At 40.9% G+C, this 27,597-nt stretch overlaps 1 protein-coding gene across 3 annotated transcripts in view; it reads right to left on the bottom strand.

Moving 5' to 3' along the window:
- Positions 1 to 26,637, bottom strand: part of EPC1 (enhancer of polycomb homolog 1) — a 108,728-nt gene extending 82,091 nt beyond the window's left edge. For all 3 annotated transcript variants that reach the window (XM_045289866.1, XM_004702286.3, XM_045289867.1), the window contains exon 1: positions 26,410 to 26,637. In XM_045289866.1, the coding sequence (XP_045145801.1) occupies positions 26,410 to 26,412 (3 nt within the window). In that variant the 5' untranslated portion in view covers positions 26,413 to 26,637. The remainder of the gene's footprint in view (positions 1 to 26,409) is intronic.
- Between the last annotated feature and the right edge of the window lie 960 nt (positions 26,638 to 27,597).

Genomic DNA, 27,597 nt, shown 5'->3' with positions numbered 1-27,597 from the left:
CCCCGCCCCCCACTGTCTCCCAGGGATGCAGCTCATTACTTTGTATCTACAGAGCCACTAGAAAAACAACAAGAAAACCTTTGGTTCATTGTGACTCATCGCAACCCCCAAGTGTTTCTGAGCCTATACATCCTTACAGGAGCAGACAGCCTCATTCTTCTCCCCCTGGAGCAGGTGGTGGGTTTGAACCACTGACCTTGGGACTAGCAATTTGATGCTTGCCTGACAGCACCCCCAGGGCTCATGGCTCCCCACCCCCTTTTCCTGAAGCAACATGGAGGAGAAAGACCCACAAATAGCAACTGTCACACTACCACCACCAGGGTATAAGTGTTAGGATGAAAACCCAGGCTATTGTGAGCACAAGCAGCAAGGGAGTCTGATTAAGGGCTTTGAGCCAGTTATGCTGTTTTGATCCCCTGCTGAGAATTTGCATTTCCAATTCTGATATATATATGAGAATCCCGGGGTGATTCTTAGAGATCTCCAGAGAAACTGCATGTTTAGGTAGCCTCACCTGGGCTCTGGCTCAAAATGTGGATTCTGATTCAGTAGGTCTACAGTTGAAATGAAAATTCTTAGCAAGGATAGAACCAGATTTAGCAGTTCGAAGCCCTGGAAACTATTGTCTGAAATTCGTATAGTCCTCGCCAACCTAGAATATTAGATTCCTGAAAATTCTAATAGAAGAAGCCATAATTGGGAATCTTTACAGAATAAAATAGAGTTGTTAAGTTATGAGTGCGTAAAGGAAGTGAGTCAATTTCTTTTACTTTTATTCAAATAACTAAGTTCCTTGTTCTTTGAAAGCTAAAATCGTCCTCCACAAAAGTTCAAAATTATGCTTAGAAATTTGCCTTTTCTTTCCCCTGGAGATAAAATACCTGCTAAAAGTGTGTATGTGTGTGTGTCCTGTGTTGATTCCCCATCCAGCTCCTCAATGCCCTGGGTCTTAAACCCTCAGATCCTCTTGGACTCCAAGGTCTCAAGGCCCTGTAGCATTCAGCTCACGTCCCTCCCTCGGAAGACCTAGGGGTGCAGCAATAAGGCCAGGGTAATTTCCTCAGCTCCCTTTATTCTGGGAGTCTTCCATGTTAAGCACTTCCTACTAACAGAAAGGTTGGTAGCTCATACCCCTTGGAATCCCTATGGAATTTAGTACTCTGCACACACAGGATCACCACGAATCCAAATCAACTCCAGGGTTTCTGTCTGTCTGCTTCCTTGATCCTATGAGACAATTTCTGGCGCACTTGGCTACTCTTGCACTCACTTTCACTTTCTTTTCTGTTCTCAACCTCTGGCTGCTTCATTTTCTGAATATACCAAAGAAACAAACTCACTGCCATCCAGTCAGTGATGACCCAATTGACTCCCTGTGGGTTTCCAAGACAGTAACTGTTTACTGGAGTAAAAAGTCTTGTCTCCTGTGGAGCTGCTGGTGGTTTCAAACTTACAACCACGAGGATCGCAGCCCAACTCTACACCACCAGGGCTCCAGACCAAACAAAGTGGGTGAAGTTCTAAATGCTGAAAGAAACACACATACACACACACACACAGCTGAACATACTAACATTTCTTATAAGGGAAACTTGGTTGAGGAGGGGTTTGTGGTATTAAAAAATAGCTGTAATTCATGCGACAAGTGTGTATTGAATGACTGGACAACGCACAGTACTACCATTGGAAGAGATACAAACAAAATGCCAGCAAAGCGATGCCTAACGAACCAAACCCAGCGCGGTGGGAATTTAGAAAAGGGCCCAATTGGCTCCAGTTGGGTTTATCAGACATCACAGACAGGGTTGTAGGTGAGATGGTTTGGAAGGACGGCAACTGGAAATGGGAATGCGTGCTTGAAGAAAGAGTACTTATGGACTGGTACAGATAGGAACTGAAAATACAGGGAATCCAGGACGGATGAGCCCTACAGGACCAGTGGTGTGAGTGGCAAAACAGGGAGGGTAAAGGGAGAATGGGTAGGAAAGAGGGAACCGATTACATGGAACTGTGTGTGACCTCCTCCCTGGGGGACAGACAACCGAAAAGTGGGTGAAGGGAGACGTCGGACAGGGCAAGATATGACAAAATACCCATTTATAAACTATCAAGGGCTCATGCGGGAAGGGGGAGCGGGGAGGGAGGGGAAAAATGAGGACCTAATGTCGGGGGTTTAAATGGAGAGAAAATGTTTTGAGAAACTATGTACAAATGTGCTTTACACAATTGATGTGTGTATGGATTGGGATAACAGTTGTATGAGCCCCTAATAAAATGGTAAAAAAGGAAAAAAAAAAGGGAGAATGGGTAGGAAAGAGGGAACCGATTACAAGGAACTATGTGTGACCTCCTCCCTGGGGGACAGACAACCGAAAAGTGGGTGAAGGGAGACGTCGGACAGGGCAAGATATGACAAAATACAAATTTATAAACTATCAAGGGCTCATGAGGGAAGGGGAAGCGGGGAGGGAGGGGAAAAATGAGGACCTAATGTCGGGGGTTTAAGTGGAGAGAAAATGTTTTGAGAATGATGTACAAATGCGCTTTACACAATTGATGCATGTATGGATTGCGATAACAGTTGTATGAGCCCCTAATAAAATGTTAAAAAAAAAAAAGAGTTGTATAAGCCCCTAATAAAATGATTTAAAAAAAAAAGAAAAGAGTACTTATGGGAAGAAGCCACTGTAAGAACAGGGCAGAAGAGGGTGACAGCCAGGTATGTTTGAGGATGAGCAGTTCATTCGGGCCAGCATTCAGTAGGTGACAATGACAGCCATCCCGGTGTGCTGTAAAGCTGGTGAGAACTTGGGTGGCGGGAGTAGGAGTAGAAACTAAAATGAGATCAGTTGTTTTATGGTGAAAATGCTTACTTAGCACATCATCGTCTTCTCTTTCAAACGCCAAATTTATTTTTGAAAAAAGAAAAGTTACAAAGAGAATAAATATGTGTCAAGTGCAGCTGCACCGACACTGTTTTTTCCCTCCTTTTTCTTTTTCTGTATGTATTCAGCCTGAAAGCTGGCTCTCAACATTGGGTTAAGCCCACTATGTCTGTTCCTGAGCCCTCTTCTTTCTTCTTTGGATCTGTTTCTGTGATTTGGCTGTATGTACAGGGGGCTTCAAACAGTTCATGGAAAATAGAATGAAAGGATAATAGACTATTTCCACAAACATCTTGAAGCTCCCTCGTATTTTCACTCACACGGTCTTGAAAATAATCACACCTGGAAATAACTGCCAACTCAAATCACCCTTTATTTGTTCAATTCTTCAATGAACCTTTAAGACTCTCTCTCTCTCTCTCTCTCTCTCTCCCTCTCACAGTGACTAATGATGACTGGTAACCTCCTGGTAGCTGGTAGACGGACGCTATGTGTTCTAGGGAGAAGAGCAAACCAACTATTTCCTGTGGGGTTTTAGAATGAATGCATACCACCAAATTAATGTCCCTAAACTTCCCATTGCTATTCTGTATCCTCTTCACTTCCACAGGCATACAACATCTCTTTATTTTGCTCACTAAATAACAGTTAAAATTCTCTAGTGTGGTTGTCAAGGCCTCTCATAATTTTGCTTCCCTCTCTTTACCCAGAACCATTTGTCATTATTGCCCAGGCTCTTTGCTCTGGCGTGGTAAATCTCATCACTGTCTTCAAAAATCATGTCTCTCTTGCCTCTATGTTTTTATTCATTTCTTTCCTTTCCCCCTCTTTCTCCCTCTTCAGATGGGCCATCTATTTCTAATGATCCAAATCCGACTGCACAGAAATATTTTTTGAGTTACATAAAGCAATCAGGTTCTAGTCAATTAAACTGTGTTTCCCCAGAAGGGTTATTGAAGCCCCAACCTATGGTGGAGCCCGGTGGTATAGAGGTTATACCTTGGGCTGCCAACTGCGGGGTCAACATTTCTTAACACCAGCTGGTCCAGGGGAGAAAGATAGGACTTTCTTTTCCTGTAAAGAGTTGGTCTGAGAAACTCACAGGGGCAGTTTTACCCTGCCTGCCCTATAGGGACTCTGATTTGGTAGGGAATTTTGTTTTGTTTTTTAACTGATGGTGCCTGTGATCATGACTTTGTTGGGAATTAGGGCTTCTGAAGGTGTTATCAGCTAAACTAACAGGAGGTCATTGTGGAGTAGGGCATCTCCTAATCCAATCCGAATGGCATCCTTCCAAAAGAGAACAGAGCGACAGATAAGGGAAGGCAGCCATGTGACAATGGAGGTGGAAATCTGAGTAATGCAGCCAGAAGCCAAGGATTGCAAGACACTAGGAGCGTGGCATGCATCACATTCTTCCTCACAAGCACTCAATACACGTGGCCAACGCCTTGCTTTAGAACCACTCACTTCCTACGTTCCAGTGAACTTCTCTTCTTACAAGCCACCAGTTGACGGTAGGTGTTGCTCAGTGTTTGGGATGCTCTATATGATTTGTTCACTGTGTGAACACCCTGTTACATATGTATAAACATTTCCCATTCCAAATCTGTCTGTAAGTCAAATACGAACAGAAGTCAGGACAGTTGGGAATGGTTTATATCTAATACTATCAACTGTTTCTCTTAGTATGTAGTATATAGAGTACCTTTCTATGCACAAAAAAGTAAAGAACCACTTTCAGATACAGTAAAAAAATCAACATAATATAAAGTAATAATAATAATGTTTAGGTGCATGCCACAAAGTAATGCCCATTTCTTATTATAGACCATTGTATATACATTAGGTTTTGATGTAGTAGACTTGAATGGTGTTGGGACCACTCATTTGCAGCAGGATGTTATGTGGCCAGGGACTGTATTTGGGGGAAATACATGTGACTGTGTTTTACTGTGGTCGACTTCCGGAACTGAAACATAGGTAAAACACTTGAATTGTCTCTGGTGCACAGCAAATACTCAGTAGATAGAAAATAATGTTATCATCCTTCAAAATTCAATTCAATTATAAGCTCCATGCAACTATCATTGACTAATCAACTTCTCTGTGACTTAATTTCCGATGAGGGAGCCGTGAGGGGGAATCAAAGCAATACTCCCAAGCCTGCACCCAAGTTCTCATTTCTAAAGTCCTACTGCACTTCAGTTAGTAAGAACCATCACTCCCTCACTACTATCTATTGCACACTCGAAGGAGCTTTGGCAGAACAACGGTTAAGCATTCAGCTTCAAATGAAAAGGTGGATGGTTCAAACCCACCAACCACACCACAGGGGAGAAAAACAACTCAAAAATCAAAACCAGTGGCCTTCTTCCATAAAGATTAAGCCAAAACTAAACCCATTTCCATCAGGTCCATTTTGACTCGTAGCATCCCGATTCAGACTTTCCAAGACTGCACATCTCTGCAGGAGCAGACAGCCTCATTTTTCTCCCTTAAAGTGGTTGGTGGGTTTGAACCATTGACAATTAGCAACCCAATCCAGCCCGCAGCACTACCAGAGATCCTTCTCCATAAAAAATGTCAGCCTAGGAAGTCCTACGGGAGAGCTTCACTGTTTTACGGGGATCCCATGAGTCAAAATCAACTCCACGGCAAACACATTGCACACTAACTACATACCGAGCAATGTGTAACTGCCCTAAAAGCGGAATCTTGAATTATTTTCATGACGGTTCTATGAGATATGTCCTCTTGGGCTTCGGAAAGTTATCTGACCGGCCTATGGTTTCAAAGCTACCAAAAGGCAATGCTGGAATTTGAATCTCTGTCTGATCCCAAAGCAAAGCCACCGAAGATAAGGTGACGCGAGAAGCGAAATGGAAGTATTGGGGGGAAACGATGCTGACTGTAGAAGTATTCTTTCAGAGGCTTGGCAGTGAGGAGAAGGAAAGAGACCACAGGGGAGGAGGGCAAGGGTTTTGTTGTTTTTAAAGATGAGAGAAGTGTGGGCATGTTTTCATGCTAAAAGGAAAGCATCATGAATCAGTCTTAGTAACTTCTCCCCTTGAGACCAGCAGGAAGGCAGGCAAGACTGGATAATATAAAGAAGTGACTTTCTTTGATGAGACAATAGGATTTTTTAAGACTTATGCATTAAAATATTGAATGTCTGTTAAGGTTCGGCAAAGTGGTTTGTGCTGGAGAAACAATGATAAACAGCTCTGGTTGTGCTGCTGGGTTAGTGGTGGAATGCTAACAGCCAAGTCAGTGGTTCAAAGCCATCAGACACTCCTTTGGAGAAAGATGAGGCTGTCTACTAAAGCAAAAATCCACAGCTGTGCAAATTTACACTGTGTAGGGTCACTATAAATCAAAATCAACTTGATGGCTGAGGGTTAATGTGATCCATAGCCTCACTGAGCTGATAGTATTTATCTTTGCTGATAGTATTTGCATTTGTATTTAATGGGAAGAATATGAAATTCATTTCCTTAACACATGTGAATTTGGCACATTTGTCTATAAAAAGTAATATAGTGCTATAAAGGAAATCATTGTGTGAAAGTGTTAATACTGAATTATCATGCTGTAAATTGAAGCAGTAATCTTCCCCCCTTATCTTTCTGCTTTTCATTTTTCTCATAAGCCTTATAAAGAAATGGCAACAAAATAACTTTTCCAAATTAAGATTTAAGAATATGCAAACTGGAAGCCCTTTAGGATGTGTGTGTGTGTGTGTGTTTCCTGTTCATTTAGGAAATGCCAGCAAGTAACTAGGACAGTTGGCATTGAGGCAGTCTTAATAGAGTGACAAAGAAACAATATCTCAACTAGGGATCTCTACAGAGTTGATTTATGCTCAGAATTCTGTGCACAGTAGTTAAGAACTATGTTTGACACATGGCGACCACCTACCTGTCTGCGGAGGCTTGAGTGTTGCTATGATGATGCACAGGTTTTAGGAGAATTAGATGACTGGGTGGCACCTCGAGTTGCTAACCACAAGGTTAGCGGTTTGAACTCACCAGCTGCTCTGTGAGAGAATGGATGAGGATGCTCCGCTTGGGGAAAGACTTACAGGCTCAGAAACCCAAAGAGGCAGTTCTGCCCTGTCCTTTCTGGTCACTAGGAGCTGGAATTGACTCGATTTCAGGGAGTTCCCGATGACTGATAGACTCGGAAGAGAAGCCTGGTGCTTTCATTCCAATGCTCAGCCAATGAAAATCCTATAGGGATCACAAAGGTCCGCTTTGAGACCAGTCATAGGAACTTCGTTGAATCCAGAAGCATTCTGTTCCACTGTGCACAAGGGTCCTTCGGACACACTGTCCCGAGTCTGGGCCGAGGGGAGGGCAGCTAATGACACGTGTCATATAAAGGAAGGGCATTCGAAATATGCTCCTTTTCAGTCCATCCCCATCTTTAGAGAATATGGGGGAAATTACCAATCCTTGTGAACTTAGTCATTTTCATTAAATTCGATTGCCAACCTAGACTTAAAAGACGAAGAACCAAAAAGTCCACATTCTAACTGGGACTCGTCGTGAAGTTTGAACACTTTTAGGACTTGGCTCCCTAATTCCCAGGTCCTAAAAATCATCCCAGAGTCCTGGTGGTGGGTGCTGGGCAGCTAACAGCAAGAGCTGCGGTTCAAACCACCAGAGGATAGAGGGGGCGACCTGTGACCACCTGCCACACAAAGATTACAGTCTCTGAAACCTCAAGGAGCATTTCTACTCTGTCCTCAGGGGTCACTGCGAGTGAGCATCTACCCCCAGAACTGCCCCTGTGAGTTTCATAGATGGTAACTTACTGGGAAGTGGCTGGCAGTGTCCAATTTCTGGCCTTGCGGGCCACAATCCACTGCACATGCCACAAACACGAGTCTGCGGCGACAGCAGGGGACAGGTAGGTATAAGTCACCTGTTCTTTTCCTCACCAGGCAGGCAGCTGCTGAATACTCAGTGGCGACATCTCAATGAAGATCCTGTCCGGGAAGCACTCTGGAGCAGAACTGGGGAATCATTTGGAACCTGAACAATAACAACTTCGTACTCAACCCAAGAACTCGCCCTGAAGCCACCTTTCCCACTCCCTACATTCCGACAATTTGTCAGATGAATACAGAATACACGGTCTGTTTAGGGGGAGTGTATGTGGTAGTCGTTAACCTGATTATGCTAACTCACTGTTAACCCCTTGACGACACTTAAGACGGTAGCCCAGGCTGTGAAAGGTGGGACTATAAAGAGAAGAAAGAAAGAAAAGGTACCAGTCTTTACTTGGCTGTCAATCTGGAGGAGACGGACTATGCTGTTGCTGGTGGGTGCCAGGGAATGGTTCCAATTCATAGTGATTATGCACACCATTTCATTATTCACAATGATGCACAACGGAACAAAATTCATTATGCACAACAGAACAAAACACTGCCCCGTCTCGCAACCTCCTCACAATTGTTACATTTGAGCCCACGGGTGCCTTCACCTGCGTCAATTCAGCTCAGTGTCAATTCCTACCTATAGTACCTGAGCATCGGTTTTACTAGGCAACACCTACAGACCACTAATGGTATAAAGTGTATATGCTCCTAGACTATAAATTATACATGATGAAATTTAGAGGAACAAGAAAAAAATTCTTAAGGTAGTAGAAACATATTGGAAGACTTAGACACAATTTATTAGTGGACAGAGATGGTCAGGCCAGAGGACGGACTGTGAGTTGCAGTAGCTATGGCCTAGATAAGGAAATCATTTCTCTTTACCTTCTGCGATTTAAGGTATAGAAGTATCCTGCATATAATCTAATAACAGCATCATAGGGAAATGGAATGTTTTACTGTCACTCTATTTATTTGTTTTTCATAATGAGATTTTGAGTCACATGGTACCAAACATGGAAACACTCTGAACCCAGTTTCTCCTCCCTTCCTTATTGGGCAAGGGAAAGTGGACACACCCAAACCTGAGGAGTGAGGTGATAGGTGCGAAGAATGATTCACAGAGGGAGAGGGGAAGGGCTGGGAGATGACAGCCCTGGGCACCCCCAAACCTGGAAGGTATGCAGCTGGGGAGGAACCAGGGGAAGAGTCAGAGGTGGGAGGGAAAGTTGGGGGAAGTCAGGAAAGAAGCCAATGAGAGCAACGTTTCAAGGCAGGGACTGTCCATGAAGAGGCCCAAGAAGAATGAGGACCTTCCCAGAGATCCCTTCACACCCACTTTCCGAAGGACACTGCGGGCAGCAAAGATATTCCATCTTGAGACGGAACTGTTTTCAGGATCAGGGACTGGGTACAGCCTGAAGCACGTTCATTAATCATTTACTGGTTATGGCAAACCCAAGTTAAAAAAGGAGGTAATTTCTCTGATACTTTTCAAAGTACATACATGCTCCGGGAAGCGAGACCTTTTAGAGATCAATGCGAAGTTTAGTCCCAGAACACAGCCAGGGGCAGGGTGAGCCGACACCATCAGCACCTCCCACATGGAGAAGAGAAAACATTCCATTACTTCAGGAGTCTTCACACCATCCTGGTGGCAAGAGGAAGTTGAACATACTGTTCATTCTGAAGTTGCAGACAATAGACTGGACTTGTCCAAGAGAATGACTCCCAAGGGTTGAAGCCACATCCAGAACAGAAGAGTTCTTTGGAATTCGATTTCACACACACTAGACGTACAAGCTAAAACCCAACCCAAAGCAACAAACAGCCCTTCGGTAGGTTGCCGTGTATGAGTGCATGCATCTGGGTGAGACTGTATAGTCTGGTTTAAATTGACTTAATAAAGTTAATATTTTGATGTGCTTTCTTCTCTTTGCAGTCCTTTGTGAGTTTTGCTTTTCATTTGCTCTATAGGTCGTGTCAGTTTGCTAACCTTTATTTTTTTGTTTGTGAGGATAAAATACAACATTGCTCCTAAGGCCTCAGAATCTTTAGCTAAAGAAGAAAAGAAAGAAAAGGATGTTCAGATGAAGTCAAAGACCTACAAAGTATTATATCAAATTAATTGATATAAAATATCAGAATGGATTTCTGGAATTATTTTCACCTGGCTGTTTTATTTGATCATGTACATGCTGAGATCTACAAAGAACCCTGTAGCCTTGGTCCCTCTTGGCAGGAACTCTATGTGGTTCATTGGGTGGTTGCCAGTCACTGCTCAATCTCCAAATCGGGTCAAGCTAACTCCCTAGGAGGTCAATTCTTTCCTGTTCAAGTTGCTACTGTTTCCCTCACGGTGAGTGCCTTGCGTTAAAACAATCAAATGATAAGTTACAGCTTGCATTCCAAGTAGCTACATTTTGTAGTGAGGTACATACACTATGATGTGCTCAGCTTCTAACCTAAAGGTTGGCAATTTGAACTAGTTAGAGGCCACGTGGAAGAAAGGCCTGGTGATCTACTTCTAAAAGGTGCCACAGTCAGAATTGACTCAATGCCGATGGGCACCAGCAGGATCGCTCAATAAAACGACTTAACTCTAAGTCTAAAGTCTCTTACGTGTTCCGTTTAAAGAATATTTATTCGTTTTCCTCTTAGGCTATTAGGAAGCAAATGAGATAAGATGATGAAAATCTTTTGAAAGTTAATTTTCATGGTTACAAAGGGCATATATTTTCCACTCTTTAATTATACATTGGAACAGAGTTCTTACTTCAGGCTTAGAACTTTACATGTGTGATCTCCTTTAATCTCTACAAAATCTGTTAGAATAGTTCCAAGGCCAATATTAAATATAATAAGATTTCAGTGAGTACTAGATATTATCACACACACACACACACACACACACACACACACACACACACACACTTCTCATACAAAGATTAAGGAAGAGTTTCCAGTGCAGGGTGGAAGTTGCTCCCATTTGGCTTAATTGGGGTTCTAAATGGTTTCATTTGAACATGAACCCAGTAGCTAGTTTTGAACACTGGCTACTCAATCCTTCTTTTCCTTGAGAAAAAACATTCAGAACTCAAGCATTACAAAGGAATAACTCCTATTCTGATATAAAAGTTTTCTTTTGGGAACAATTTTTCAAATCCTAACCTTTCTCCTCCCATTAGTGAAAATGCTCATGAACAGGTTTCAGAACGTTTGGAAAAATCATACTTTTTAAATCCCATTTCCCCACACTCTTTTCTAAACACACACACACACACACACACACACACACACACACGCACCTTTACAAGATGCTTTTGTGTATCTCTCCATTACCTAATCCCCATTTCCAGCAGAACTTTCTTTGTGTTTATTTCATTGGGTTCCATAATGTATGCTTTTTAAAATAAACTAATCTTTCACAGTTTACTTGAAAAGGAATGGCTCACCAACAATGAATTTTAAGTTGCATTTTGTATGATGGCCTTTCCTAAAATGCCTTCATTTCTTAATTCTTAGTGGGGGGAAAAAAAGCAAAACAAGCATTTGAATATAAAAAAAATCTAATATTATAATAGTATTATATCCATCAATGGAGCCTGGTGGGTGTAGGGAGTTATGTGTTCGACTGCTAACTACAAGGTCAGCAGTTTGAAACCACCAGCCCTGTGGGAGAACGACAAAGCTTTCTACTCCCATAAGGAGTTACCGTCTTGGAAACCCCAGAGGCAGTTCTACTCTGTCCGGTCGAGTTGCTATGAGTCGGAATCTACTTGGGTTTTTATTGCATCTATCATTTGTGCATTCAAGATTATTTTAAACAAGCGAAACATTGTAAGCCATGTTGGAATTTTAAATACCATCAAGCAATTAAAAATGCTAGGCCACCTCACTTGATGAGTCATTCCCCAGTGTCTTCTTTTAAAGGATATGGATTTTAATCCTTGCTCTTTCACCAGGGTCAGTTCTTGATCTTAATCTCCCTGTGACTCAATTTCTTCAAATTTGAAGTTAGTTAACTAAGACTTGGTTGTCTTTCCTGAGTCTGAGAGGTAACAGAGTAGAACGGCCCCATTGGGTTTCCTTGGCGGAAGACTACCGGAGAGCTGGCAGCCTGAAGAGCCACTGGGTGGTTTCGAACTGCTAACTGAACCACTGCTAATTGCTTCATGAAGTCAACTGCTATTAAGACCAGGGTACCTAACTTTTCTATAGTTGGCAGAAAACTATGGCCACCATGAATAGGATTACTATGTTTTGGAATCAACAATAAGGCACTGGGTTAGTGATGAACACCTAAGCAAGATTTTTAGAGGAAGCTTGGAGGAAATAGCTTTGTCTTGAGTGTGGTCAAATGTGATCTTGGAAGACTATGCCCCTTACAGGTACATCATTAAAACTACTAAATTACTATGAAATACAAGAAGCAAATTTCAAAAAGAAGGTTGAAACAGAATTGATTAAAGTATCCAAACAGTTAAAGCTCTCCATATAGCCTAAGCTCTCTAAATAGCCTGATGTTCTCATTGGAAAAGGTCAAAATATTTCTATGTAATCAATTAAAATAATTAGCATGAGAATATGCTATAGGTGTCGAAAAAACACTAAAACAGGAAAAACAGTGATAATGTAGGCAACTGTAAAAAGAATGATGAAAATATGGGGACTATATTTAAATCTTACATCAAGAAGATTGTTTCACATGCTTCATCAAGTTTTTCTCATCTCGTTTGGGCTCTTTCTTTTGTTCAAGCATTGTTACATACCAGGGACAATAAAAAAATAAAAGATGACCTAGTCATTGACCTTCTCACTGCCATTGAATCTATGCCAACTCATAGTGACCCTATAGGACAGGGTAGAACTGCCCCTGTTGAGTTTCCGAGACTGTAACTGTTTACAGAAGTAGAAAGCCCTGTCTTTGTACCTTGGAGTGGCTGGTGGTTTCAAACCACTGACCTTGCGGATCGTAGTCCAGCCTATAACCCCTATGCCACCAGGACTCCTACTTATTGAGCTTAATAAACTGTGAAAAGAAACAGGGGGCAGATAGAAAGCATGCCCTAGTTTGAAAGGTAGCATTTAAAATAATCTGATATCTTTAATTTCTTAGATTTACCAAAGATCTCAATCAGATACAAGAAAAGTTTCATAAATTGGCTTTACAAATGAATTTATCTTCATTGTTTCCATCATGCTTAAGAACTTATCTTCACATGAAACTAGCATAAACACAATTTTATTTATCAATTTAGATTTTTATGAATAAAAACTGGAAGCCAATATTCAGAAGTTATAGTATAACCAGGCTATTGATTTATAGGGCCATTTAAAGGGGAAGGTATGAAACATATTAATAAAAACCCCTCAAAACAAACCCACTATCATGACATCAAGGCCAAGTTCTTGCGACCTTACACAGCCCTCCTGAGGCTGTAAATCTTTGTGGGAGCAGACAGCTTCATCTTTCTGCCAAGGGGTGGCTGGTTGGTTTGAACGGCCGGCCTTGAGGCTAGTAGTCCAATGCTGAATTAAAATCTGGGGATTTCAAGCTACTTGGAGGTCTTTAACTAGAATGGATGACACAGTTCCCTGCACAGCAAAGAGGAAGATTTCTAGAGGTTGTAATGTAGCATTCACTATGGCAAATTCCGAAGCAATAACCAACCAAACAAAACAATGTTCCACCCTTAATAGCACATATTACCAATTACCCTTTTTTCTTTTCTTTCTTTCTTTTTTAAAGTTAGTAAGGAATGGGCTTCACTTGAAAAATCTGATTAAATTTAGTACAGGGAGGTTTGACTTTCAGGGGTAAAATTCCCCCAGGTTCTGAAACAAAAAAAAAAATCCTAAAACTTGAAATTTTCTGTTTGGTGTGTAAAGGAGAATAATCTTATATCTCAAAGGCATTCTTTAAAGATGTTCTTTTTAAGCAGTCTCCCACTGGCTCACTCGTCCCTTGAACATTGTGCCGCTACATTAGGGTACTTCGAAATTGAGTGGAATTTTAAAAGGACAAGAGAGCTGCGTCCTTCCAGTGGGATTGCACATTTTCATCAAATGCTGAGTTCTTACTCAGGTGAAAGGAGATAAGACTAAGCAGACATTGCTGGTTTCTAGGCTCCCAAATAAATAACGATGCCATTCTGCCGTGGCCCAGCCTAATGAAGCCCCACAGTTCTTTTTCTCTTCTCATTTCCATCCATTTTGGGGCACAAATATTAGATGATTATTAATTATGGGTAGCCCCATCATTAATAAGAGGTTTGCATTCAATGCAGCCAGTAATGCTTTCAATGTGCAGGTGCTCCCATGCTGCCCTCGCTGCTCAGCGTCCACACTTGCTAAAAGTCATCTCCAGCGTTCAACGGTTCCACTTCATTTGAGTCTCTCCTTAACAACCCACCTGGCCGGAAAGGTACATCTTTGGCGTGAGCTTTCCTCTCCGACACCGATATTAGAGGGAGGTAGTTCCCTATCACCAAGTGCTGTGCTGTGGGCAGTGACTGGCTTCTTTCTGGATTCCTTAGCCTGGGATTTCAAACCCACCTTGTACTGCTCAGTGCTGGTTTCAGGCTACCCCTACGGACCTATGTACCCCACTTTCTAACCTCCACCTCACAGCATGCTCTCTCTACACACCTGGACTTCTAGCTAATGTCCCCAAACACCAGGTGACTTCTTCCCTCCTTGCCTGTGCCTGCTGCTGTTTTCTCGATTTCAACATGTTGAGAAGTCTAACTGTTCTTCAAGGCTCTAGTCAAAGGCTGTCTTCTTCGTGAAGTTGACCCCAATTCCCAAATGCTTCCCTTTTCCTGTTCTCTTTGATCCTTTCTAACTAACTCCACTGTCGCCGAGACACTTCTGACTCACATCGATCCTGTAGGACAGAACAGAGCTGCTCCAGTTTCAGAGGTCTGCATCTTTCTGAAAGCAGACGGCCTCATCTCTCTGCTGGGTTCAAACCACTGATCGTTGGGTAGACAAACCACTGCGTCACCAGGGCTTCTTTATCGGAAGCAAAAATGGGCATACGTACTTTCTTCTAAAATGTAAAGTGCCCAGAAAAGAGACTAGATATTGAAATATGTGCTGTCAGCTGCTGCACTGGAGAAAGGTGAGTTTGCTTCTGTAAAGATTTACAGTCTCAGAAACACAAAGGAGTAGTTCTACTCTGTCCTAAAGGCTCCTAAACTATGAGTTAGAACTGACTTGATAGCAGTTGAGTTGTTTTTTTTTAAGGCTCAGCAGTGTTTTTGTTTTGCTGTTGTTTTTTAAACAACAGTAGTAGAAGTTCAGTAAATATTTAATGAGTCAAAACCACCTTGCCTCTTGGAAAGGCTATCTGACTCAACTGCCTTTTAATAGATTGTAGGAAAGGTTACTGATCTATCTCAGAGAGGCCTCTAATATTAAAATATCACCTGAATAGGGTGATGTTCTGAATTCTCACGACACAGTGTAAGGTCCAGTTTGATCTCTGGGAACAGGCTTGTCTATGGAAAAATGACTTTGGAGCATACAGTGCATGCGATGTCATGTTGTAATCTAGAGGTATTCACTCATCGATTCTCACAACAGCTATATGATGTGGCAAGTATTAGGTCAGTTCACACAAAAGGGAAATGAGAATCTGGGCAAGGAAGTAATTAGCATAAGGTGATAGAGATAGTAAAGAGCAAAGTCAGGAACCCAGAACAGCCCAAAGCCTGTGTACCTGAAGTCTTCTCACAGGATCTTCAGAAAAATGTGTACGGTTAGGTCTCTGGGAGCTAGTCTAAAATGGGAAGACCCTGTTAATCGAATAACCATGGTCAGTATGCTCACCGGTCAGAAAGAGTCAAGAAAGAGACTCAGCATTCAATCAGGTATCTGTAATAGCTAGACGAGTTGATCATCCTGACAGGATGTGAAAGCACGTGAGATTCTGCCACGTTCAAAGGTTCTAGATCTAGAAATAAAAGACAGGTGTTCCCAAGATTGAAAAATGATAAAATCCAAATATTAAGTTAGCCGATGTAGCCACTTAGGTGGACAGTAAAGATTTTAAGTTAATTTGAAAATAGGTAAAGACAAGATTCACGTAAAAGGAAACTCTCTCTCTCTCTCTCTCTCTCTCTCTCACACTGCTACAAAATTGGTTCCAATTCAGAGACTCAATAGGGCAGGGTTGAATTGTCCCTGTGGGTCTTCAAGATTGTAAATCTTCATGGGAGTACAAACCTTCATCTCTCAGTTGGTGGTTTCAAACTGCTATCCTTGCAGTTAGCAGCCCAATGTATAAACCGCTACTCCAACACACACACACACACACACACACACACACACACACACACACACACACACCAGCCTTATCGGACAGAGCGAACACATAGCATTGCCAAGGCCATACTTAGTACAGAAGCAGACGGCCGTATCTTTCTTCAGAGAAGGAGCCTGTGTGGTTGAACCTCCAGCCTCTTGGTTAGTAGCTAGGGAAGTAGGCCTTATAAATACTTCTAAAAAATATATAGTAGATACAAGCCAGGCTCAGCATGATCCGTAGGCATCTCAGACACCGATCCAGTTGTGTTCCAACCAAATTCTGCTGACCCAACCAGAAACCTCCATGGGTGGCAGGTAAAAATATTCATTTGAGAAGACCACACCCAAATTTTATAGGGCTTAACTGCTTCCTTAAACTCAAATTCACTGTCAATGAGGACTCCAAGTGTCCCTATTGGACATGGTAGAACTGCCTCTGTGAGTTTCAGAGACTGTAACTCTTTATGGGAGTCTTTCTTCGGCAGAGCTGGGTGGTGGTTTCGAACTGCTGACCTTGGGGTTAGCAGGTAAGCATCTTTCAACTCAAGAAAGATTTAGAATAAACACAGAAATTAAATTAAAAAAAAAAGTTTACTTTAAATCAACCTAAGTAGCTCCCTGGTGGCATAGTGGGTTACATGTTGTGCTGCTAACTGCAAGGTCAGCAGTTCAAACCCACCAGCTGTTTCAGGGTAGAAGGATGGGGCTTTCTACTCATGGAAAGACTGACAGCCTCAGAAACCCATAGAGGGCTGTTCTACGCTGTCCATCTCATCGGGTCACTATGAATCAAAATTCAGTTGATGGGAGTGGGTTTGGTTTGGGGTGGGTTAATTCATAGTGTTGTTTAACTCCTACTTAAGATCACTCCACGCAGTGTGGAGTAAGAGGTCAGCCTATTGGACTAAAGGTTTTATGTAGAATTCCCACTGTTTACATATCAATAGATTTGTATGACATACTGAAGTTCCTGAGAATGCTTCCTAAGTGCCAGAGATGGGGGATGGTATGCAGTAAATTTATAAACGGTTTAAAATGCTGACAAGTGATGAATTAACTAAGGCTATGCGTCATATCAAGTATTATTTTATGTTAGTGTTTAGGATAAAATATTATTTATAGGATCATGGTTTTAAAAATTATGAGATTTGTAATAAGCTTTTGTAAACAGGATAAGATTTGTAAACAGCTTTTAGATATGTGACTTTAATAAATTTCATTTATTTTTTAAAAACCAAAGTACAGTGGGGAGTCTTTCAATGTATACAGTTCATTCTTGAGGTCATCATAAATAAATAAATACATGGAAGGGGGTTTCTGGAGCTACTTTATTCCAGCCAAAGTTGGTGTTAGGTAGGCAGTGTTCACCCAGGAGAACTGGCTTGACTGCCCCGTATTTTGACCTCCCTCCGTTCCTAGGAGATGTCTTTTAACAGACAAGGATGACCGTATCACTAGTCTGTTGACCTCCTCAAATGTTTAGCTCAATGGCTTCTTCCATCTCCACTAGCCTGCTTGTGAAATTTAGGGATTCTCACTCCTAGCTTCGTATTAGAATTCCGCGGACAGCTTCTGGGGAATACTGAAGCCCACATCCATCCCAGAACAATGACGTCCCAGAGAGAAGGACGGCGCACTTCCTTTTACAAACAAGTTTCTGGGTGATTTAGCGGAGTGGGGTGCCCCCGGAACAGCCTGAGCCCATGGCTCTGGTCGGAAGGAGGCAGGGCCGTTCTGGACCAGTACTGATGGGAATGCGGCACAACCCTCCAGGGGAGTCATTACCCATATGTGCCCGCGGGGCATTTGCCATGTGGCTAGTGGGACCCAGGGATTAAAATGTTGAAATTGTAATTAAACCAAAACTAAATTAAAAAGTCACAGGAGGTAGGGACGATTTACCGTATTGGATCGCACAGTTCTGGCAGTTTGAGGTCCTTTGAAGGGGTTGGGGTCTATTGCTAAGTTGGTCCCGCATTGCTTTTTCCATCCGAACCCCTCCTTCAGCACCTTCGTGACTAGATTAGTTCCAGCAGTTTCCGGTCACTTAAAGTGTTCAAGGTCTGTTACTACATGGGTCCTGATGACTCTTTTCGATCTTCGCCATCACCTTCTTGAGGACAGGGAGAAGGGAGGGTAGTGTGAACTTTATATTGACTTCTGGGTCAGTAATGACATAGCACTGTTGGTGGTATTTTAGTGTTAGTCTTTTGTTTCTTGGACTTTATACTTCAATGAAAAGTGAGCCAAAGTGGTCTGAATGAACATGTTCTGAAGAACCCCAGCTTAAGTAAGGCGCTTCAAAGCAATTAAACCCTTGGCAGCTGGGGTTTGTGACCTCTGTGGTGGGCGGTGGAGACTTTCCAAGGGATTGAGCCTGAGTTACAGAGCTAAATACAGGCCATTGGCCAGCAGACTCCCTTTCTCAGTTTCATTGAAACCAGCTCTATAAATGAAAGTGATACATCAGGAGTTGATGGGCTAAAATATTGCGGAAAATTCTGCAATATGACGCAGACACAGAAAGCATTTTCATCTATAACTGGCTAGTAAGAAAAACTGAGTTCTACTGTTTTCAATATTAAAAAAAATGATAAATTATGGACTGCTTTTTTTAAAGTTCAACACACACACACACACACACACACACACACACTGTCGACAAGTAAATCCCAAATGTGTTTTTAATACTAGGCATACGAATAGCCCCCCTTCAAGTCTTGGCTCAACGTTTACCTTTTCGATGAGGTTACCCTGCCCATCAAAGAGTCCCAGTGATGTAACAGAAAAGCCAGCAGCTGCTAACTGAAAAGTTGTTTGTTCAAACCCACCCAGCGGCTCTCTGGGAGAAAGATCTACTGATCTGCTTCCAAGAAAGTTTCCACACGTCAAAAACCTGCTCACTGCTACTGAGTGTAGCGATGCCGATGTGTAGCGACCCTGCAGGATAGGGTAGAACTGCCCCTATGAGTTTCAGAGACTGTAACTCTTTCCAGGAGTAGAAAACCCCGTCTTTGTCCTGAGAAGTGGCTGGTGGCTTTGAACTGCTGACCTTCTGGTTAGCAGCTCAACTCATAAGCACTAAGCCGCCAGACAAGAATGTCCCCACAGGGGACATTTCGACTCATGGGGTCAGTGTGAGTCAGAATGGACTCGATGCCACCCAACAAGAACAAACCCCCTGGCCACTCTATTTAGTATTGCAGGATTTATTTCAATATTTCCCTTTGGAGTTTTTGATTCATATTTCAAAGACAAAATATTAATTCTTCCAAGTACAGTCTGATTCTCTAGAGCCAAAAAACAAACAAAATCCAACCCATCAACGTCTGACATCTAGTCGAATCCAACTCGGAGCAATCCTGTAAGACAGAGTATAAATCTTCACAGAAGCAGTCTCACCTTTCGCCTGCAGAGTGGCGGGTGGGCTGGAACCACTAATATTGAGGTCACCAACACACTGCTTCACTTACTACACCACCAATGTCCCTTTTTCTCTAGAGCAAAACTTCAAACCAAACTCACTATCAGTCAGTCACTCCTCACTCATGGTCATCCTATAGGACAGGGAGGAATTGCCCCTGTGGATTTCCGAGATTGTAACTTTTTGCGGGAGTAGAAAGCTCAATCTTTCTCTCACAGAGTGCCTAGTGGTTCAGAAATGTATGTAGACCCTGCGGTTCACAGGCCAACGCATAACCACTCCTCCGGCAGGGCAGTTCTTCAAAGCTGTTTCTTGGATTAGCAGCAATATCTGGGAACTGATCTTAAGATATCTGGGAACTTATTAGACATTCCAGTTTTCAGGCTCTACCCCCAAACCTACAGAACCAGAAATCTTCGCTGTGGCCGTTGATGATGTTTTAATTAACTCTCCAGGTGATTCTGTTGAACACTAAAATTTTTAGATCCACTGATCTAGAAGACAGTGAGTGCAACCCCACCCCCACCCCCAAAGTCTCAGAGTGGAAAACGTCTATATATTTTGAATGGGATAAAAACTAAAGTATTTCAGTACGTAAAATAGGCCCCGTAAACGGTGAAATAGAGCTCAGTCTAACATTTGGACCTCATGTTATGACTCAGGAATTCGTCAACTTCAACAAGGCCTCACTAGAGCTCTAATCTTTCATTTTTCCCCACCCTAAAAAATTCCACTTCTGAAAGAGTCTCATGAGATGTTCTTGAAGAAACGAGATGCACAATATATAGTATGTACCATAAGCTACTTCAACATGAAATTCGCATGCCTATCGCTGACAAAAGTCGGAGGGCAATTACTTATTTTGTGAAAACATTACTAGATTTATAAAATATTTCACAAGAGTTAGATAAATGGAGAATAACAGTTGAGAGCTTAACCATTTAGTCTGTCCATGGACTCCTAGAATCCACTTCAAATAGGACACAGTGTATACCTTTTACAGAATACACACTGGCAAGTGTCTAATTTGGCAGCTTAGAAGATCGTTAAATGCAAAGGCTCCGATGTCAAACTGTCCAGGTTTAAAATTCTAGTCTTTTTATTCACCAGTGTGTAATCTAGGATAAATCCTAGGTATAAGAATCTAAACCTTGGTTTCCTTGTCTATAAAATGGGGATCATAAAGGTATCATTTAGTCTAGAAGCTGGAGCACAGGAAGCTCTAATTATTAGTATTTAAATGACCTTCACCTGCAACCAGACTGGTCCGTTGGAAAATAGATATTAATGTTTCATGACACAAAAATGTTTAGGCAAAGCAGTTACAGTTTACATAAAGGAGACCAGAGCACTAGAAACACAGCAATTGTTTTCTCTTCAAGAGCTTTTTCTTAAACCAAACCAGGCTTAGCCTTTTCAATCCTGTCAGTGATTGGTTTAGGCAAAAGATCTTTTACAAACCTGGCCAATGAGCTGTAAGCAACAACGCACTGAAGGACTTCTAGAAGTGCTTCTTCCTTTAAGAACAAGACGCTCCTTCTCTGTCGTTGTAAGTTGTAATATAAGATGTGACAGGAGGAACTGCAGCCACGTTGGGACGCTGAGGAACGGTGCTGCTAACAATGTAAACGTCAAGGAAGTTGATAGCACTGTTGAGCTCTTGAACCAACTACTGAGTTGGCTTGCCTCCTGATTACGATTTCCATGAAATCATAAATGCCTCCATTGTTTCTGTCATTATCAACTGGGTTCTATGTCAGCAGGAAAGTAGACTAAATGATGTTTTGGCCTACTCAGCAGGGAAAATAAGTAAGTTGTATGAAGAAATAATTTGGTTACTTTATTCCTGAATGTATCTTAATCTACATGTAAATTATTAAACCAAACCCAGTGCTATCGAATTGATTCTGACTCCTAAAACCCTATAGGACAGGGTGGCACTGCCTCAAAGGTTCCCAGGGTTGTACATCTTAACAGAAGCTGTCTGCCTTTCTCACTCAGAACACCTGATGGATTTGAAACGCAGACCTTTCGCTTTACAGCCAGGTGCTTTAACCATCGCAACACAGGGGCTCCTTTAAAACCAAACGCTCTCCCACTCTTTCATGGTGGATTCTGACTCATAGCAACCTTCTAGGACTGAGTGAACTGCCCCTGAGGATCTGAGACTGTAAATTTTTTACGGATGGCCTCATCTTTCTCCCTCAGAGCAGCTGGTGGTTTCAAACGGCTGACTTTGCAATCAGCAACCCAATGTGTAGCCCATTAGGCCACCAGGGTTCCTTTACATCCACTTAAGATAGTTTCTTCTTATTCATCTGTATAGAAATCATATCAGCCTTACATACCTAATGTGTTCAGCTAATTAACTGTTATCTAAATGTCTAATTATATTATCTTTCCACATGAAAACCTTTGTCTTTTAAAAAGTTCTGTTATGTATAAAAATATGTAACATTCATAAATTATTATGAAAAATTGTAAAATAAACTAAAGCATGTAAACTCAACTATGAATTGGAATCAACTACATGGCCTGGAGCTTGGCTTCTGGCTTATAGTCTTTACAATGTTTTATTTAATTTCCTGTTTTCATGGTCACAATTCATATTAACATCGATATTTCATGATCACGAAGTATCATGAGAAAAAGGGGGGGAAATCACAAAATTAAGCTTTACCAGCTTTTCCCTTTTTAATGATCTCTTCAAATGGACCTCACATGGACACATCTAAAACCATTATTAACCAAAAGGCCTGCCTTAGTCTCTCTTCTCAAGCAAATATGCTAGTGTTGTTCATCTTGCTGTGAAATAGTAATATGTAATAATAATAATAATGATGAAATAGTAATAATTTGATTTCCCACTGCCATCAATAGTGACGCTATATAGGATTTCTGAAGCTTTCTAAATCTTCATGGGTGCAAACAACCTCAACTTTCTCCAGCAGAGCCCTGGTGGATTTGAACTGCCAACGTTGAGGTTAGCAGTCCAATGCTTACATGATAGCACCACCAGGATTTCTTAGAAGTAACCATCTATTTATGTATAATCCATATGGCTATATCTAAAATATGAGGACCCCTTCCCTTCCACATGTGTGACTCTTTCAGGACCAGATAATAGTTCTTAAAAATTTTTTACACCAGAAATATTTAGCTTTCCTTCTCAAATAAGAATGTTGCATATCTAAGACCTTAGACATGAAGCATCCTTGAGCACTTTAAACCATATTGGACTATAAACGCCATGAGGGCAAGCATCTTTACTATCTTAGCACATACTGAAGGGGCCAGACCAAAAAACATCCCCTCAAATAAAAATCCATGTTGAACATATGAAGTATAAATACACCTTTCACTTTTTTCAGAAAGAAATCATTATCTTTGCTTCACTTTCTCTTTAGCTTGTTGCTTGAGAATTGTTTTGAAAAGATAAACAGCAACAAAAATGATAAACAACAAAGGCATACTATTCCCATTTTGTGCACTATTCTCTTCCTTTGCAAAACCACGCTGGGGATAATCGTATGGAAAATATGTCACATGTCCAAGAAATAGCACAGATCTATATCAGGCATGGTTGTCAAAGACGTGCATTGTAGCTCTTTATCCTCCTTTTAAGCAAGTTCATTACAAGATATATTGATCCTGGCTAATATTTTCTGCATCGGATGTTAGGTCACCCTAATATTGCTGGAAAAAATTGTTTCTTCCCTTTGTTACCTCTTTTTCCCTAATAGATTTGTCTGACCTGGTAATGTCTTCAATCTTTAGCAGTACGTGAACAAATACAAATTAATAAATTAGGAAATTATATTGGAATATGATATTGGATCGTCATATACTTTTCAGTTTATATCTGTTATTAAACAAAGATGTATATTTTCAAGTTCATTTTTCTGAAGTTTTTTGTTTAGAATTTGATATGCAGATTCTCCATGTCCTTGGCATCATTTCATTTTCTTCCTACAACCTGTTTTGGGGCCATTTCGTTACTTGTTAACCCCTCCCTTCAGAAGAGGGATGGGTAGGGTGAAAAACGAGGGACGTTTTCATATAGTCGATTGTGCTACTCGTTACCATTTCTGATAAGGTGATGCGCAAGAAAGAAACAAGTGTGTGATTGTTGAGTGAAATGACATCTTAAGATTTAAAAAAAATATTAAAAATTGTCCGTGAACTAGCCACTGCTACCATGGAAAATTGATTGAGTTCTCAATATACTAAAAACAAAGGGTTTTATTTTCCACATTATAAAAGCATACTTTACTATAATAATTCTAATCACAATCACACCTGATTTAGCAACTGAATGTCTACAAAAATGTTATCAGTTAAAAAGGGAATTAACTTTCAAAAACTGGAGAGCTAAAATGAAGCACAAGATGGGTTTAAAAATGGAGAATAATGTAAAATAGTGATTTGCTTTAGCTTCATAGATTTAAGACTCCTTACTTATATTGGGTTGCAAGTTACATATAGAAGAATCTTTTTAGAGCAAATACCTAGAGATGATTTTAAGACGTGAAGGTTTAACTATAATTGTTACTTCATAATCAATGATGTAATAGTCAATGATGTAGGAGAACAAAGAGCATTCCATAGCTACATATGGACTTCATAGCATCAGTTTTTTTTAAAGGAAAATATTCCATATAAATATTTATTGTTTTCACAGATTAAATAAAACAGAAACCACCACCATGCTGCCTAACTGCATAACTTAACAATAAACATGTTAGAAAGTATACATTCTTTGGTAGATTAACTTCAGAGAACTAAACTCTGCAGTTTAACCAGAAGGCTAGATAATATATATACACCTGCAGTATTTCATTCTATAAATAATCTGTAATGTCAAAAACCAGTCTTGATGAAGGCATTTGAATTTTACAAACAGATGATATGTTACAATAACCATTTTCACATTTTATAGTGTGAAGGAAATTGGTGTAGAGCATAAACAAAATATAGGTATAGTACATAATTATTTTTTAAGGTGAAGGAAAGGGTCTGATAAAGGTAGATTACAAGGACACAGAAATCAGAAATATTGCTCCTAAATATTTATATATGTTTTCCTGCCTTAATATTTTAGATGATTAAACCCTAATATGAGCACTTACAGATTATAAGGGAAATCATATCACTTATTAATAACTCCTGAACATTTCACTCCCTGAAGAAATCAAGCACTAAATTACACGGAAAGGTGGTCTAGGTGATTTCAATTTTTAAAAATTCTATTTGGCAAAACAATATTTTTGAAGAACAATTATTGATTCCTCACACTTTTTTTTTTGAACGAAGGATGTATTTACTATCTTTATAAACAACTAAAATATCTACATATACCAGTAAATCCTATATCATACCCTAATACATTTTTGTTCTTGGTAGGCTGTGGGCCTAAATCCAATATTCTCTAATCAGAGAACTCTCAGTAAGAACAAAGATTGAAAAGCTCTAATCATGCACTTAGATATGTGAACATCAATGTTTAGAAAATCAGAAGCAGAAGCACATATTTTATGAAATTACCTTAGGCCAAAAATCTTTTCTTTAAAACAAGGATGTACATGAACTCACCCGAAATATCATGTTGAAATAAATAAATAAATAATGTAGGCATTATGAAGCATCAAAGTACTAGAAAATTCTCAGGAGAAACTTAGAATAGTTATTTAAGAAATCCCTGGGATCAAAATGAAATTCAACTTTTACCACGTTCAGTGAACTAAAACTCCAACAATTTTGTTACATTGAAAAGATGGTGTGATAGTGGAGCATGAGTAAAATACAAAATATTATTGAGGAAAACGACAGCTTATTATTGAAGAATTCTGATCTAGAGATAATCAACTAGATCAGATAAAACAAAACTGCAAACTGCAAGCCTGTCGCTGCTATGCCTTAGACTGGCTGTGACGACATGTCTACTCTCATCCACAGTTCACGGCAAACATTTAGATAATACAGCGGAATAATTCCCCCGGACTAAATTCAACTTTCTTTGAGGAAATAAAGGGATAAGATAATAGATCAAATCTTGCCCCACCTCTTTTTTTCCTCCCTTTTTCTTTTAGTGAAACTGACATAAATTGTTGAAGAGCACTACAGCGCCACCAACACAGATCAATGCAAAACAAAAAAGATCTCCCACCGTGTGCAAAAAAGAAGAAAAAAAAATTAGAAAAAATGCCCCAAATTACAAAATGTCTCCCAAATCTACCTTTTTTGGAGAAAATCAAGATCGATCTGTAAAAAATCACGTAATGAGGGGCTTCAAAGAAATAATCCCATGGACTACAAGTTTAGATCTGATCGGCAAATAAAAGATCCACTATTTAGTGACAGCCATAACTTAATATAAACCCGGTTATGTCAATCTCCACCTTCATTATACCAAGGGCAGCTTTTCTGTAGTTTGTGTTGAAGTAATCCATCGAGAGAACCACAATAGCCCCCTCCCCCCCTTTCTTTTCTTTTTTAAAAACTACATTCATAGTTTATCTGCTGATAATGCAGTCCAGGACAAATTAGGTAATACATAATTTTTATAAAGAGGATATGCACATATTTGGCATTACCAGCATTTCTGGCACAAAACAAGTCCATCTTGAAATATCTGAGTTCTCCTGTAGTTCACAGTAATTAAAGTATATAATTTATATAAATATTCGGCTTTAACAAAAGGGGGTTGGGGGAGCAACCTATATCTTTTTCTTTTGCTAAAAATTAACCAGAGAAGATTAAGTGGAGTCTGCAATGCCCAAAGCTACCGAAAAAACACCAAGATTGCTTTTTGTTAGCGGAAACACAATGAAAATCCCTTGTACCCGGTGGCTCATTCAAAGACTTACTGACATACATGTTTAAAACTACAAACTTACCATTAGTGTAGGCAGCGAAGAGGCCAGTTGGGGCGAAATAATGGTAACAATATAGGCTGGATACTTGTGTCCCTAGGAACGACAGCCTCCATGCGGCAGACGGATCTTCAAACATCTTAGAAATATTGGGTAGACACAAAGTAAGACTTTCTTCCACGATCGGTGGCCGAAGAGGGTGGCTTCCCCCAGGATCTGGGCGTTTGGGAAGATCGGAGAAATAGCCAGCGAAGCCTAAAAGGCGAGGAGGCAGCGGCAGCCAGAAGACTCCGGGTTAACAACTTTGCGAAGGCAAACAGGCGCGCTCTGATTGGCCGCGAGGCCAGTGTCCCTCCGTCTGCACGATCCCCCGCGGCCCCCGCCCGCTGCAGCCCAGGAAAATGCAGCGTGTGTGCCATTTTACACTGGCCTTTTAAAAGCGCAGCCGCCCCGATGACAAAAGTCTAGGCTCGCTATGAAGTGACACTGCAAAACAATAGGCTTCACGACGGCCTTTTCGCTCCGGAAAATGCCCTGTTCACGTCTTCAGGCACACGCTCGTTTCTTGCACGGACGTTTGAACAGAAAAACGTGCTTCTCTGAAGCAAATGGCTTAGTCCTTCAAGATCGCCCGTTTGGCTGCCGAGAGGGCCGCTGAAAAACCCTTTCCGTGAAAAGACCATTTTGATTTGACTCTTGAAGGGATCTCAAGAAGGCAATCTTCCTGGGATGAAATTCACGATTGCTCTGGCTCCGAGTCCTGTAGTTCCTTGGGCGGGGGGAGGGGGGTGTCGATCATTTGTTAAATATAATGACTACCATTTGTGCAGGAAAAACAATATTAAAATAAGTATTTTTGTGGTTATTTTGGGAACATAGAGATGTACACAGAGAGGCAGGCTTTTCTTTTTTCCTTAAAATTTTGTGTTTCAAAAACCCTGACTGGCTGGCAGTCTCCTACCACTCCACCGTACAAACAAAATGGCTGTGGCACCGAGTTTTGTGGGTCCTCCCACTGAACCTCCTCCTGGCCTCCAGGAAGTGGTGAAAATCCAAAATAAATACAGTACTGAAAGGACAATGTCAAGTTTGAACTCGGGGGAAACCACCGGTAAAGGGAGTCTTAGAAATTTGCAGCTTATTATTATTATTATTTTAATTGTTTTGTAAAGAAAATCAATCACTAGAGATTCACTTGACTGTAATTTGAAC

This window comes from Echinops telfairi, unplaced genomic scaffold (genome assembly GCF_000313985.2).
Source record: "Echinops telfairi isolate 266 unplaced genomic scaffold, ASM31398v2 ScPeMD7_31;HRSCAF=116, whole genome shotgun sequence".
Classification (NCBI taxonomy): domain Eukaryota; kingdom Metazoa; phylum Chordata; class Mammalia; order Afrosoricida; family Tenrecidae; genus Echinops; species Echinops telfairi.
This window is presented reverse-complemented; position numbering and strand designations above follow the sequence as displayed.